This window comes from Ambystoma mexicanum, chromosome 6q, assembly GCF_040938575.1.
Source record: "Ambystoma mexicanum isolate Mex_15411 chromosome 6q, UKY_AmexF1_1, whole genome shotgun sequence".
NCBI classification, from domain to species: Eukaryota; Metazoa; Chordata; class Amphibia; order Caudata; family Ambystomatidae; genus Ambystoma; species Ambystoma mexicanum.
Genome location: NC_090937.1, coordinates 574,819,365 through 574,836,087, shown reverse-complemented (window position 1 = coordinate 574,836,087; position 16,723 = coordinate 574,819,365). Strand labels below are relative to the sequence as shown.

At 40.8% G+C, this 16,723-nt stretch overlaps 1 protein-coding gene across 2 annotated transcripts in view; it reads left to right on the top strand.

Annotated features, from left to right (window-relative positions):
• Positions 1 to 16,445, top strand: part of JADE1 (jade family PHD finger 1) — a 961,679-nt gene extending 945,234 nt beyond the window's left edge. For both annotated transcript variants that reach the window (XM_069631059.1, XM_069631060.1), the window contains exon 11: positions 13,163 to 16,445. In XM_069631059.1, coding sequence (XP_069487160.1) covers positions 13,163 to 14,040 — 878 coding nt within the window. In that variant the 3' untranslated portion in view covers positions 14,041 to 16,445. The remainder of the gene's footprint in view (positions 1 to 13,162) is intronic.
• Positions 16,446 to 16,723: the final 278 nt, after the last annotated feature.

The window sequence follows — 16,723 nt, the reverse complement described above, 5'->3', positions numbered from 1 at the left end:
TTCACTTTACTATTCTTGGGAACTGTAGTTCACCCAAAGGTGTATTTAAACCTTATGAGACATCTAAAGGATGTCTGTGATACTGTACTGAAAGTGCTGTGTGTCCCCATACAAAAAGTAGATGCCTATGGAGTTTCGGACTCCAAAAACAAAGGAAACAGATAATCCAAATCAGATCAAAATACATATGAGTGAGACAAAGGGCTCACTCTCTCCAGGGTTAAAATGTAAACATCCAGCAGCAAAAGAGCTGGGGGGGGTCTCTAAGGTTGAAGGAAATTAGCACATAAATGAGAATTCTCCCAAACAGAATGTAGCCCAGTTAAATGAGAAACGATGTACACATAAAGAAAATATTGGATGGAACAAACCATAAAACTATCCGCACTTGACACTTTTTGACATGAGATACCGTTTACAACTGTGTCTCTCTCAAGCCATAGCTCTCAATTGACCGCTATTAGTTCAGGATAGCGAATGGGTCGTCCTGAAATTATGAGTTTGTTAGATGGATGCACACTAGTATTTCTGGCGCTGCAACAGCTTATTAGTAATGCCAGGTATATTAAAATGAAAACATAACAGTAGAAAATGAAAAGCATATTTATCCTAGAGGAGTATAAAAATTTGATACTGCCAATTTGTTTCATGTTAGAGTATGATTTGGTTAGCCATTGCTCCCTATGAGTTGAGGAAAGCAAGCGGGGAGACCATTTCTGCCATTAGAATGGTGCCCGCAATGACAGTTTCAATTTAGCTCAGATGCACACCAGTGTTTGTGTTGTAGCAGCAGCTAAGACCGATGCTTTCATTTCCAAAAAAAGTTTCCCCTTAGAAGTCAATGGGCTGCACTGCTTGGTAAAATAGCAGCCCGCCCAATACACTAAACAGTTCACAAAGGTGCTCCTCTGTTGGCAAACAAGCACACATGTAGCGTTCAATCTTTCTTTAAGGTGAGTTTTAAATTGAGAGATGTTAAATGAAAGCTTTTAAGAAGTCCAGCCATAGGGTAAACACTTGTTTTGGATATGCTTATATGAAGTCCAAGGCATTAATAAGTGTGAATCTATGAAAGATACCAATGCTGGAGAATAGAAGTTAAAGGTAAGTAACTTATTCATTCTCCAGAATTGGCTATTTCATATAGTAACATGCTGTATGAATAGATTACAAAGCAGTACCACATAACCGTAATGGACGGAGGTAAGCTCCTTGTAGTAACACTTAACCCAGGAGACAATGACCATATGCAAACAGGTTACACAGAACCGCCTGGCCGACTCTGGACTCTACTGTGGAATCCCTTTCGACACAGTAAAATCCCAAAGTATAGTCCTTGACCGTATACCCTTAAATCTTTAGAATACTAGGTCATATTGCCTATTCAACAAGAATTTGTGTACAAATTCTACCAACTGAATAGCAACATATTATCAGTATAATATCCTGCATTGCTATTGACACACACACATCTCATATTCACATTAGCACTGCTGTTTACCCTAACACATGAACTTGCATACAATATTTTGTTCATAGCCGTCTTGGCCAGTCCCTGTTTTATCACAGATATATTAAAATCACAGTATTGGAATAACAATTTGCATTCACATTACATTATAATAGCAGAGTTTATTCAGCGAGTTAACATGTATTACTTATTCCATCATCTATATCACTGGTTGAATGATGGTATAAATGAAACCATTCCAATACCTTACATGGCGCTATTAAAAAATGAGTTTGTTCTTTTCAATACGAACGTTGAGGCCACAACTTGCACTTTTCAAATGATCTATGCATTTCTGTTCCAATTTTCTCAAATGATGATCTATGTTACCTCCTCTCAGATTTTGAATAACCTTTTGTATGACAAACACAATCTTATTCCCATTATGTTAACATTTTACTAGGTGTTCTACCAGTGGTTTATTTGCCACTTTATTATGAATACAGGGGGGCCCATGTTCAGAGACCCTCGGTCGAACCTGTCTTGTCATCTTTCCAGCATATAAAAGACTAGATGACATGAGTCCCATTAGTACTCGCATGGTTGGTACGACTTTTAAGGGTCCATTTGATATTTTTATATTCAAGTTGTTTAATGGACTGTGCCTATCGGCATTCTTAGAACTGCTGGTCAAGAAACCTAGTTTACTTACTTCACGGAAGATAAATGTAGTCGACCCATGGTGACGGGTGACAAAAATGTTACCAGCGCTTTCTGTGCATGTCACCATAAACAGACTTCATATTTGACATGCTGCAGTGAAACCCCTAGACCCATGATCAGGACGATAATGAGAGAAGACTGGGAAGTGGTTGATACCCAAGAGGGAGTCAACCAGGAGTTTGTGGACTACTACGGCGGCTATATGGAGATGATGGGGAGGATGATTGTGCGATGATAGTGGAAACATTGGAGGATATAGGACTGCCGCAGATTAGTGCCGAAGAGAGAGAGAGGAGCTACATGAACCGATCACTTTGGAGGAGGTGGTGAGACAGTTGCCCACTAGTAAGACTCCGGGGGCTGACGGACTCCCAAGTGAATTCTACAAAACATTCAAGGGAGAGGTGCTTCCCCCGCTGTTGGATATGCTAAACGAGGCATATGAGCGGGGCAGGCTGCCCGAGTCACTCAGAGAAGCGGTCATAATACCGCTACCCAAACCAAATAAGCCCGGGCAGAGCTGCGGTTCATACAGACCCCTATCGATGTTGAACCAAGACAGTAAAATACGGCGGTCTTGCAAATAGATTGAGGAGAGTCATTGGCAAATTAATACATCCTGATCAGACAGGCTATGTCCCCAATAGAAACATAACCAATAACCTTAGGAGGCTCCACAGAGTCATTGAATATGGAAACGAAAATGAAGGTGAGCTAGCAATTGTCTCATTGGACGCAATAAAGGCCTTTGATTCAGTGAAATGACCATGGCTGCTGGCGGCCCTGGCCGGCTATGGGATGGGTCCTGGATATTTGCAGTGGGCTATGATGTTATATAGAGAACCGCTGGCTAGAGTTAAAACTGGAGCAGTGATATCAGAGAGGTGGCAACTCCGTAGGGGCACCAGACAAGGTTGCCCATGGTCCCCCATGCTGTATATACTGGCTCTGGAACCTTTGGCGATCTACCTGAGGCAACAATACGACACAATAGGCATCGCTGTCGGGGGTGAAAGACATCTGATATCCTTATATGCAGATGATGTGCTGTTGTATCTACGACACCCGGAGGAAAACCTCCAATATATACTGGAAGTAATGGAAAGATATGCAGAGATGTCTGGGATAGCGATGAACCATCAGAAGTCTAGCATGTTTCCATTAGGCGGATATAAAGGGATCCACGTGGAGCAACTACCGGTGTTACGGATACCATGGGCGGTAGGCACGTTTCGCTATCTAGGGATAGACATATACCACACGGTGGCAGAGGAGCATAGGTTCAACACAGAGGTAGCGATCAAGATCGAAAACTGCATGAGGTTCTGGGTAAAGCTGCCTTTAGCGATGATGGTGCGTGGGGCGATGCTGAAGATGGTGGTTCTGCCTAGGCTCCTGCATTACTTTGGGAACATCCCGCACTGGATACCTAAGAAATTCTTCACTAGACTGGACAGTATGTGTAGGGATTTTCTATGGCATGGCACGCGGAACAGTGGCCCTCTGGAAACTTTAGAATTTCCATGAGAAAGGGGGCATAAAACTGCCCAATTATGAAGTTTATTATGTAGCGAGTCAACTTCAGTATGTTGCTAAATGGTTCTCAGATGAAGTGACCTCTGAATCTAGGCTGTTTGGACAAGATTGTGCCCCATTTTGCTTGAAAGGGATGATGTGGTTGCCCAAGACAGAAATGGAAGGGCGTCCCAAGTTGATGATATTTGGGTGGAGGATGTGGCGCAGGGCATGCCAGATGATGGCAAACCCATCCCCCATGTTCCCCCGCAAGTACCGCCAGTTGCACTGGCAGGGGGAGATAAGCAACTAAGGATGATAATCAGAAACCACTGGGAACCGGTTGGGTTAGCAACAATGGGTGATATTTGGCAAGAGGGGACTATCATAGATTTTGAGGTGCTGGGAGAGGAAACTGGGTTACACACGGGCCAGTATATCACGTATCATAGAATGGTGCAGAGAATAAAGAGAACATGGCCTGAAGTGGTACTGGCGGAAGAACCTGATGCTACCATAGACACGATATATGATATAGTGGAGGGGGCACATGAGATATCCAGAATATACGACATGATGTTTAAAGTTGGTAAGGAGGTAGTACAATTGAGACTAGACTGGGAGGCGGAAGTGGGAACCCCGATGGATGATGGGTTGTGGGAAAGAGCCCAAGAGGGTCTCGAGGAATGCGAGATTAAAGCAGATACAGTTGTATATCACGCATAGGGCATATATGACACCCCAGAGGATATCGAGGTTTAAAAATGTGGGACGGCTCGCTTGCCCCAAGTGTGATGGAGAGAATGTGGGCATGGTGCATATATTTTGGTCATGCCCGGTCATTGAGCGCTTCTGGAGCAGAAAGAGGAGTCAAGATTGTGGTGGATACAGTACAGTGTGGGCGTGTTTGTTGGGGGGGTTCCCCAGACCACGGGACCTTCAGCATGTGAGCAAACTAAAAGACCTGGCATATGTGCTCGCAAAGAGGAGAATAGCTATGGGGTGGAAGACATGCCACAGGCCACGATTAGGTGTGGTGGAGGGATTTGCAGAAATGTGCAGAGGCAGAAACCATGGTATGGCTGGAAGCGAGCAGTGGGAGACCCTGATGGCCTGGAAATTATTAATAGCAGAGTTGTTTGGATCAATACAAGACCCAATGGAACCTGTAGAAGGGGAGACCATACTGTAGGATGAAGGAACAGAATGCAAGAAACGGTGGGGGGGGGCATAAGGGGAGCAGTGAATATTACTAAACAAAATATTATGAAAATGTTATTAATATACTGCAAGTTTGGTTTGTATTGTTTGAATAAACTAATACAATTGTTTAAAAAAAATATTTGACATGCTGTTGCCATCCAGAGGCCATCCGCGCACAGTGAAACTTGTATTTGACATTTATTGTACAGATTGTTTGGAGTTAGTGTGAAAAAAAAGTGTCAAACATCATAGATTTTGATTGTACTCAACAGCAAGGTCGAGTACCAGCAAACTAACACCACTGAAGTAAATTGACCGTCATAGAAACTATTCTATTATGAATGATCGAGTAGATTTTGTGACATCTGATGGCCCTTAATGGGTTGCGTGCCCCATAGATCAGTAATGGCGTGATCTTTATGTGGGCTTCTGTATGTATGAACTAATATTTTACTTAAGTTCACAATCCTTTTTTAGTTGAACTGAAGTTTGAAAAACCAAGCCCCCCGGTTGACTTATTAAATACCAATTCTTTGGAGTAGTCTTCCTAATGTGATTACTGATGGAGCTAAATGTGGTGACGCTGATCATTTTTTAGGTACTAGATTTTACTTTTATTATCAAACAAAATTTGATACATCACGGATAGTATAGGTCAGTGGCAATGTGCTATTCTTGGAAGCAAAACGACATAGAGTAACACAGGTTTGAATAAATCCTAACAAGTGCCAACTCTCAACGCCTCTACCTCACTTAACTGATTGCCTGCACTGGTTCCCAAGAAAGAGCCTTGTGGCATACAGTGCTGCGATGAACAAGAGGAGACCAACGCTCTTCAACAGCTGCTCTCTCTCATGCTTAAGCTAAATCCATGCTGGTAACTTCCTGACATGTTGTGGAAGTGAAGAAGGGCTCCCATCCCTTGTCCCTTCACCTTCCAATATGAATCTTCTGAGTGGACAGGGCAGTGATGGGGTGGGAATTAGAGAGAGTAAACATGGCTTGTTGATCCATGTTTACTTTGTTTTACTATACTTGTGGATCAAAGAAAACGGCTCAGTGGATTGCATGTTGGATATGCCTGATGTAGGATCAAACTGGGTTCATACTATAAGGATTTTCTTCGGAAACGTAACCAAGTCTAAGACAGAACACTATGATATTCTGGATGATTGGGAAATGGGATGTTTCTTCATAAAAAAGGAAAAAAGGAAATTCTTGTCAATAACCCTGCATATTTTACCTTCGTCAATCCCTGACCTCTAGCACATTGTGGCTGACCACCATCCTTAATATTTAAAATATATTCAATTGCCTGGGAATTGACGGTCCATATGAACAAATTGTGCCTGCTGTTAGTTCACAATTTTCAGGCCATCAGAGAAGTTTGCCTTAAGATTATCTCTGTCCCAGACCCCTAGAGTCTTGATGGACTTCAACAGAAATGATCTCTGAATTCAACAGGGACGTTCTCGGATTATTCAACTTTCAGGACTGATTGTCTGGTTGTAACAGGCCATTATGACCTATGTATAACCTGTCTGACATATCTGTTTTAGTGAATAGAACATGCGTGGTTAGCCATGTACTTGCATTTGTCCAAGCACAGTGTTCACATTTTGGTGCTTTATCTCATTAAGAGTCAAAAGCCTTGAATGTGTCTTATGTTAGATATTTTTACACAGCAAACTAACACCAATGAAGTAACTTGCTGGTGTTGCACTATCAGGTCACATTGTTTCACTACAGCATGACATAACCATTATTATGGGAAACACTACATTTTAAGAGGCTTAACTAAAACAGAGTGTATCTTGTGCTAATATGAAGGGCAACTACAATCTGAGGTACGAGGTACTAAATCTTGCCTGCTCAGGGCCATTTCACAATACATAACTGTCAAAGACTGGAAAACCTACTCCACTGGTCAAACATACACAAGTAAGCAGACGTAAACATTTTTTTAACACAATTAAAATATTTCACGCTTCGAATTCAATGCAATGTTTTTCAAACAATACTGGTAGCACACAGACCCGCACTTTTTACCTATAAAATCATACTTTTATTTCACCTATCAATAGAAAATAATACAACTATATCCATGGGACATGTCGCAATAGACAAACCCGTTAAAAATGTTAGTCACATCTGAATACTTACATCATCGACCACTACTCTATGCTCCCATGTTATCCGATGTGGTAAATTTACACACCTAAATACAGTTAATACATCATAAAAATGTTGACTAATAAACCACACATTCTAAAAACAATATAATTGTCAACCCATTCTATTTCAGCCTATTGAGAGCAAAACTTCCTGCTGCTTTATCCGCTGATGATACAGCCTCCATCAGGCCAACATTACAGTCACAATTAATGTGTTCCCATTTATCACAACTTGATAATGTTGTCCATGCCTCTTGGACTTGACAAACTCTGAAAATCAAAGAATGTGTTAAATAAAGTATACTGTATGTTTGCAACCTGTATATCATCTCATCCATATTGATAATTCATATTAGTCTATAATTCCATGCTGAATAGATTTAAAAATAGGCAATATTATTCCCATTTACCAAAACAGTAGACTTAATATATGCATTAACCTACCAAGTATGGTTTGTTATTTAATGGTCTTAGAATTAGAGGTTTTTTTTTTATAATGCACTTAATACCGAAGAGGTCTCTAAGCATGGACGGGTTTCTTCAGCAGCTTCACTTCCCTTTTGCTGACTTATCCAGAAACTGACCAGTCCTTAGTACTGGGAAAACTTGATTCCCTTTTGAATTCTTGCATTTTTACATTGCACACAGCACCTTAAAGCAAGGCATAAAATAAGCACTGTTGCATAGCAATTTGCTATGCAATTCTGTAGGTTTGCTAATCAAACTGGCACTTGTGTAGCAAAGTTTGCTATTTAAGTTGCCATGTTCAAAGTACAGCTATCCCTGCATTCCTCTCTTGCTCTCTGTGCTCTCTTCACTCTTTTCTCTTCAGGTGCTAATGGAGATAAAGTGAAGCAGTAATAATCTCCTCCACTTTTAAGTGCCAAAGGCCTCTGGGAGTGCTAGTCAAACATTGCAGTGTTCTTTTTCTTTTTCAAATAATTGCAAACAAGAAGTAATCGGGATGAAAGTTTTAGTGATAATGTTATTAAGCTAACTATATCCTGTCTGGCTAAGACCGGTATGTGTTAACCTTATGTTTTTTTAAAAGACAGTCATACAATTGCATTCCTAAAAAATGTAAGTTGTTACATAATGCATAATTACAGTATTGACATTGTAAAACACTGCATTGTCTCCATTCCATGCACTACAGTAAAGATTGTTAGTGTATCTAAACCTCATATTGAATTTTTTTGATGAAGATGCATCATATTGACAAGTGAACACTTGAAAATGTACGTGATCACACGATCAAATGCACTTGATGGCAAACCTAGTTCTGTAACTTGCTGGTTGCATACATCTGTGCAATTTGCGCTCAACCCATGAGCTGATCCCATACTCATTGACTTTCTATCTTATCACCCTTTTGCTCTATACCATCTACCATGAAAGCGAGATAACCACAAACTACAATATTCCACCTAGTTTTCCCAGTCCTCTGCTCGCTACGCCATCCACTCTGCATAGTCCACTACTTTCGTTCCTCTTGCATAACAAATACTCAAAGCTAACTACATGTTTATGCAAAGTAGTGATCAATGGTTCTACCCAGTTGCTACATGTACAGATCTAGTGCACTACCATACACTGTTATACACGTCCAGAGCTCAATGTGATTTATAATTATGATTGCATTATATATTGGCACCTGCAGGAGACAGCTGGCCAAACTGTTTTCTGAACCTTTTTATCATATCAATTTGTGTCCATTCATGCAGCTAACCCTTTACATTTTACTGACACTCATCCATGGCTCGCAAAGTCTTTTCGCCTACTTCCATAGTCTAGTAGATTTTATGCAAGGGATGTTTGAAACTTGAATAAACTGAACATTTATTTTGTTTGCAGTAAATATCAAATAAAGGGTTCACTGTACATAGCTGGCCTTTGCGTGGCAGCAGTGTGCCAACCATAAAGCTGGTTTGTAGTGACATGCAACATTTAACAGATATCGAGTTTAAATTAGTTGTCATCCATTGCTATGGTTTGAGTGCATTTCTCTTAGATCGAATAGGTAAACTAAGTTACCTGGCCTTCAGGTCTAGCTGAATTTTATATGAATTTCCAAGTCTTAACTGTTCTCACTAATGTCTTATTTCAGCTGTAAGCAAAAATGCTGTATTGTTGCTCATTCCATGTATGCTGTACAAATAACCTCTGGCAACATTAACACAATGAGTACAATAGCTAATCAAATGGGTCTGTTTGCTGATCAATACAATTTTATTAGCAAACTATCCAAATCAATTTTTTAAAACTAATGTATGCCTTGTTACAATGCAGTGCAAAGGGGATACTTTTGTATCTCTCTAATTGTTTACGCCTGGGATTTTTGGTCACTTTTATATGTGCCTAAACAAGTTGGTGGCAGCAGTTACTTTTTTTTTTTTTTTACAGTTTTTGCTTTATTTTTTTATGTGCACATTAGCCTCAGACTCAAAAGCAACTTCCTAAACTTTAGGAAACCGCTTAAAACCGCTCTCTTCAAATAGCACCCCTGAGCTCTTGATTCTCTCCTTCTCACCATCCTGACACTTGTGTCCTTCACTTCTCGTTGTCCTGTTTCAACCAGCCCACATGTTTTTTTCACGCCCTGATGCTTGCAAACTATGGCGCGTTATAAATATATATATAAATAAATACATACATTTGCCCTAAAATGGCAATGCCATAAAATGACCCAGGAAAGGAAGGGGTTTGGAAGGACTAGTCTTAGTCTACAACACTGGTGCCAGAAAGTCTACTACTGGGGTGGATGTGAAACCATTAGTTGTCCTTAAATGGACAACTACTAGCTGTTTGGTGCAGATCCTTGGGTGGTCTTGGACTTGCTTTCAGCTCCAGTTTTGGATAAGAGTACTCCTGCAGATGTTCTTGAGATCGATGTTGGAACCAAGAATCCTTCGAAGAAAAGCAGCCTGTTGATGACCCAAGGACGACTTCTGCAGTGGACCAGCATCCCATCCCCTTCATTGATTGGACCGGTGAAGCCCTGCTTGTCCATTTGGTTTCAGAAGACCCTCATCAGTACTTCGACCCTCGCACTAATGGGTCCAACTAGTCCCAACGTCTTCTCGAGGTTGCATGCCCCAATAACCTTCAGAAGTGTCACTGTACTGCACAGTGGATGGACCAGCTCCCTCATGGGCTTGCCAGAATCATCGCCATCTGCGTTGAAGCTTGGAACTTTGGTGGTCACCATCTTGTGTCATATGAGGCCTTCTCCTGACTTTTCAGCTTCCTAGCATCAAGGGGAACCTGTCCTGGAGCTGCTTCTTTGACTGCGACTTGGACGCCTGTCATCACCTGCAAATGGTGATAGTCGCTGCAACTTGCCTCCATCACGTGAAGTGTCCTGAGGAGGTCTATGTCATGAAAGTCTGCATTTCTTCAACTGGGCTTGTATCTTGCAGTTGCACCCGAACAAGAAGAGCACTCAAACCTGCAACCCATGGGCACATCTCATCCAAAGAAAGGATGGTAGAACTCCTACCCGACAAATCTTTTTTTTTCCCCCTGGTCTCTCCCCAAACAATCCATTGTGACCCTTGGGAAAATCTTGGTGGGTGGGAGATAAGTAAGCATATTTATGCCTTACCCCCCCCCCCTCCATAGATATACATTGGTTGAAAAACCCTTTGTCTTCGATCTCCCTTTTACTTACCTTTGATCGTTGACCCTAAGTCAACTATCCAGCCCCTGGCTTAGCCTTGGGTCTTGAAGACAGAGGAGTACTTACCCACCCCTGACAAATAGTTGTTTAACTTTGAAATAGTTTTTAACTGTGTTGAATCACCACCACAAACTCATGGCATCCCTGTACCCTGTAAAGAGTACCTTATTGAGAGAAGCCTTGTAGTGTAACCTGTGACTTTTGGGGACTAGGGCCCATACATTTTAGGGCGGGACTTTTTAAGTAAGGGAATTGTACTTGTGACTGGTTCTCATAATTTTACCTACATTTGAGAACGTAGCTATTTCACATAGTTAGTTATTTAGTGGTTTATTGTAAGTGAGCCTACTGGTGGTGAATGTATAGATTTTTTTTATGACTTTGTGTGATATTACTAACTGCTGCTTGTGTGTGTTCTAAAAGCCTAAATGAATAACTTTAATGTTATAACTGACTGCCTAAGCTCAATTATTGGTGGGTATTCTGAGTACTCATTTGGGGCACCAGACCCCACACACTCCTGAAATTAAGCGTTGACCACTCTGCCTTGATTGGGTTTTGGCTAAACACTGTCTCCCTGTTCACCATAATTAGTGGCCTCCTAAAATCTGCCCACCAGGGTTCATTTTAGAAATCCATCTTATCACTTGGCATTGTCATGTAGTTTAACTGTAGTGAAAGTGTATGTTGTGCTACTGTGCATTTGATTGAACAGTGGCAGGTGCTGGGTCATTTAAATGAAAGCATGTGGACATGTTTGGATGTATATCGCGTATGGAGCCAATTTTTTTGAGACTACACGTGTCATATCATAGCAGCAGCTGCAAATACGGGGGATGTGTGTTGCATAAGATTAATCTAACAGTTGCGAGACAACTAGCGTTGCGTGGCATTCACTGATGTATTTGCGGTTCCACTTAGCATTTGATGGCGGAACCTGTACTTGTGGTGATGATTCTTACATATGATAAATCTACTAAGGGTATGCAACATTGGCTGGCATTAAACTACATTACTGGGGCATTAGAACCTGCACAGGGTATACTGTGAGATGGCACAACAAATGTGAGTCTGTGCCTTGCATATGGTGGCTCTACCAGGCAAATGAGGTATTTACCAGCATTGCCTGATAATACTTAAACCCTTTGGAGCTGTAAATGGCATTTGATAGCATCTCTACGTGTGAGGTTGTACCTTACGGATGGTGACTATTCCAGGCATATATGGTAGTATTTTACATTAAATTAATGAGGCTTTTGAAGCTGGAGAATTTTATTTTTGCTTGTATATTGATTTTTCGTTAGCAATTTAAACCACATTTGCAATCCATTGTATTATTGCTTCCTCTCATGGCATTAGTGTCACTTCCTAATCTGATATAGTTTCCTAGGTTATCTTTCATTTGGGCTTGGCGACCTACTTGGGGGCAGAAGGTTCATGACCCAGCCCCATACTCAAAAGGTTGGACAAAACTGTTCTGCATCAAATCAACAGCAGGTTTAATATTCATCCCAGCAGTTTCATCACAAATTGCAATACTCTGAATATATTTACAGCTGATGCTTGCTTTCTGTATCATTTCTTGCACTTGCCACTGCTATACGGTCCTCGTGGTACACATTGCAAAAAATCACATTTCAACAGAGATGAGGCATTGGTTGCGTTGTAGGTAGTGTTGTGCAGGGTAGAGCCATCAAGCACTAGTAGTCCACATATATTCTGTGATCATGTCTTCCTCTGAAACTGGCGTCCAGATAATTCCAGGTTTCTGGCAGTATTTGGTTGAAATGTGACTCGTCTGTAATTTAACCACATCAAGTTATTTTGCCTTATTCTTTACTCAGAGGTTAAGGATAGGCAGGAGTCAGACTGCCAAGTAATTAAATGTTACTATAAAAGTCATATACATGCCTACCTTCGATAATTCCTTTTGCATGACTCAAAGCTGTCAATTGCACTTGAGACCATTGGTTTATGTTGTACGAACCAAAAGTAGGGAGGTGGAAGACATTTGATCCCTTAGAACCAAATCTCTTAAAGCAATTAAGCATGGCTTATAGACAGTCAGCCTGAAGGTTCACAGATGTGGCTAATGTTACACATCCTATGGATTGTTTATTTATTCCTTCTCAGGTGAGTGCAAGTCTTTGAAGTCTGCTGAGCTACTAATGTTTGGCGTAACTGTCCAGATATTGTGAAATTTGTATATAGAAAACTTGGAATTCTAGATGATTGTTACAAGAGAGAATAGGTGATACATTACATGGAAAATGTGAAACAAGTTGGTACTCTGGTGCTCTAAAATCAATGCATTGCTGAAGAAACAATGGTTGTGTTTAATACCTGTACTGTGCACATGCTATCAATGCACTTCATCTAATCTGTTCTAATTGCTTTTTTTAAAATTATATTTTAAAGGAGTTCACGCTTCATGCTCAGCAGAAAATATGCTACTGTTTAACAGCAAACCGGCAGCTTCAAATGCTCCCAAGATAGAGGATCTAAAGTGGCACTCTGCATACTTCAGAAAACAGTTGGAGAAGTCCCACAAAAGAGGTGAACTTTGGCACCCAAACAAATCTGAAAGAATCCTGTTCATGCAGCCTTCTTCTCCCAAAAAGTACTCTGCTGTAGTCCATACCAGCTGTGAAACTTATTTTGTTGAGACTGGAACCGCAACTGAACTGCAGAAAAATGACCTTGTGGTTACAGAACGAAAAAGAAGGGATAACCATTCCCGCTGTGAGGACACCAAAGTAGAAATAAAAGACAAGCATGCAAGGCCCAGTCATAAATCCTCGAGAGCCTCAGGCCCGCCCCATAAGCAGGCTGAGAGTAAAAGGGCTGTGACTAACTATGGTGGCAAGTCTGTGCAACTGAGTGTCCAGAGACCTTCTGCAGAGCTGACGCCCCGGTGCAGTCAGACAGTTTTCAAAATGCACTACAACCAGACTGCAGCAAAAGGGCCTACAATGCCCAAATGTTCACTCAAAAACTGGGGAGGGTTCAAAATTCCAAAAAAGGGAGAAAAACAGGGCGGGCCCCAAGAAGAGGCTTGCCAACAAAACTCTCAATGTCAGTACTCTGGAAAAGATTCACCCAATGAACGAGACAGGACAAAGGGAAGACTTGAGACAGACAATGAAAATGATGGCTATGTCCCAGATGCTGAAATGAGTGATTCAGAAAGTGAAGCATCAGAGAAGAAATGTAGGCAGCAAAGGCTGGCACCCAACAGTGGCATCAATCGGAGGTACGAAACGGACATTATTAGGCGAAGTGTCCTAGCGTCTTGATTGGACATGCAACATAGCCCATCGACATGATCGTTCAATCACTTCCCACAGTCCTGCACTATCTGAACAGTGTGACTCCAGGGAGGGAACAGTTTGTTAGTGGACATACTAAGTTATGATCAATTAATTCCTGTACAGATCTGTTTACTTGCACTTAAGATGCTGTGACCGATTTCGCTGCCCATGGACTTATTCAGCTCTTTTGTTGATTTTCATGCAAAGTACCTTCTTTCGCCTTGATTGACAATGCACATGTATAAAAAAAAAGTGATGCAAGGGAAGCATTTTGTTGAATGTTACATTCATATAACGTGTGAAGGAGGGGCAATGCTGTCCTTTTTCCGTTTGACTTGAAGCATTTGGCATTTGAATTTGCTCCTAAGTAGTGGAAGCCCCATTTTTGATTTTAAGTGGCATAATGAATTTCAAGAGTTTAGTTCTAGTGAAATGCTTATAATTTAGAGTATTTACTAATGTTGTACTGCACTTTGTTTTAAGTCGTTGTTCAGATTTTTTGCAATGCATTTTATTTAGTTTGATACACTATACCTTCCAGAATGCCAGCAAGTGCACATGCAGAATGCTGTACTAGTACCATAGCTGTAACAGAAGAATGGTAGTTACATGTGAGCGTTGCTGTTTGTGACAGTGTTGCATATAGTGCAGGTGTGGCTGAATATATAGTATATGCATTCCTTGTCATTTAAAATTCTATGGCATTTCAGCAAATCAGCCCGAAGACAAGTCTTGTAGATGGCGTATTGTGTGGCCATTAAGAAAAATGCATTTATCTACTGATTCTGTGTATGTGCCGCCCAGTCAAAAGGCCTCTTGGCCATATATTAAACTGGTTGTTTTCTGGGCAAGGGTGTTATAGGACTACAGTAAAATGCAATCATTTTACATGAACTTATTTTGATAGACACCAGCAGTAGTGAATGTTTTAGGGAATTAATAAACGGTCTAAATACTCCAAGCCCATTGTTTGCTTCTGTGAGAACAGGAAAAGTAAATATATTATTTACTGGGCAAGAGAAGCACATCAAATCTAGGGTAAAAGATTACGGTGAGAGTTGTCTGAAATTCACAATAGAAGGGATTCTTGTGGCCAAAAGCTATGCGACTTCCAGTACTGTGTAACTGGCTCTGCACTTTTGGTCGGGTACTGACAGAAAGCCATGCTTCTGATTTCTGCTTGACCCTTTCCTATCTGACCACTGCACTGACCCACCTGTGCCAAATCTGGTACTGTGGTGTCTGTGGTTAAGAGAGGTCTCTACAATGGAGGGCGACATGCATTCGCATGGCAAGCTCTTTCTGTGTTGGGAAGAAGCACTAGTAAGTGAGCCAGCAATCAGCAATAAAGCAGCTAGTAAATCATTTTAACTTTGCACCGACTGGAGTGCATAGGTGTAATGTATATGCATAGATTATTTTATAATTAGTAAATGAAAGTTTTTAGAATGTAGTCACAAGACAGCCTAGAAATGGGGAAAATTAGAAGAGGTTGAAGCACCAGGAATTTGAAGCAAATGAATATGAAAAGCCGCCTTTGTAATAGCATTATGATATAGATGCGCACCCCCAGCTTTAGATTTCATTTAGTCTTCCAGGTCACCAAGGATAAGTGTTTACTGTAGTGTTTGGAAGAGAAGTGGAAATATTCTGCTTCGCTATGCAAGTCAAGGAATTGCCAATCCCATATATGTGATGTGTTTACGACCCTGTTCAAATGTCGAAATTAAATACTTTTATCATCCTATTTTCTGCCAAGATACGTAACCAGGTATTGTTTCTGTCTGGAGCACCATGATCTTTAGCCATGAGTTTTTGACATCCAGTAGTTGTCTGATGTCATTACATTTCATTCTGACCTGGCAGTTGAGCAGGGGCGAGTAGGTGGCCGCAGCGCTGACAGGATCACACTGCTCAACATATATTGATTCATTTCCTTTTCCATTTCTCATGAAGTACTTCAATTTTCCTTTCTCTCTTCATTACTCTTGTTTTCATTGTTCTTATTGGGACTGGTTTTCTTTTTTCTTTTAAAATTAATGAAGAACACTTATTGTAAAATATAGCAGCACGACTCCCGAAATGCAAAATATTCCTGTGCCTAAAGTTAGCCCATATTAACTACTTTGTGCCCTGTGTGAATCTTTAAATCCAATACTATTGCCTAATGTGTGTGTGCATACGTGCAAACTAAAAAATGTCCAGGGCTAACATTGACAATTCCATGTTACCTGAAAACCGCCTATCCTACAATTGCTTGGTGGGTGATCATATTGTGTTACATTCTCTGGATGCATCGCGTTGGTGCAAACATTACTCTGACAAACATCTCAACAGCACCACTTTGATTTGTAATTTGTGATGACTTCTTCATAAAACTATATTTTCCATTTGTGTCTACTGTATTCCTTTTCCTGGCCAGGAAACATTCACCCTTCCCTTTTCTTATGTTTTAGGATGCAATTGCAATCTATTACCGTAATGAATGTGGAGAGTCCGGGTTCGTTTTCTGTATGTTCTACTCGACATGTGCCTCCCCTGAGTATGTATGTATGTTAGTTATTCTAGCATAAGCATGGCCATGTTAATAATCCTGCTACCTCAAAAATTAAATTGGCATTGTTAAATACTAGATCTTTTGCTCAGCATAAGGTAGTACTGGAACGTC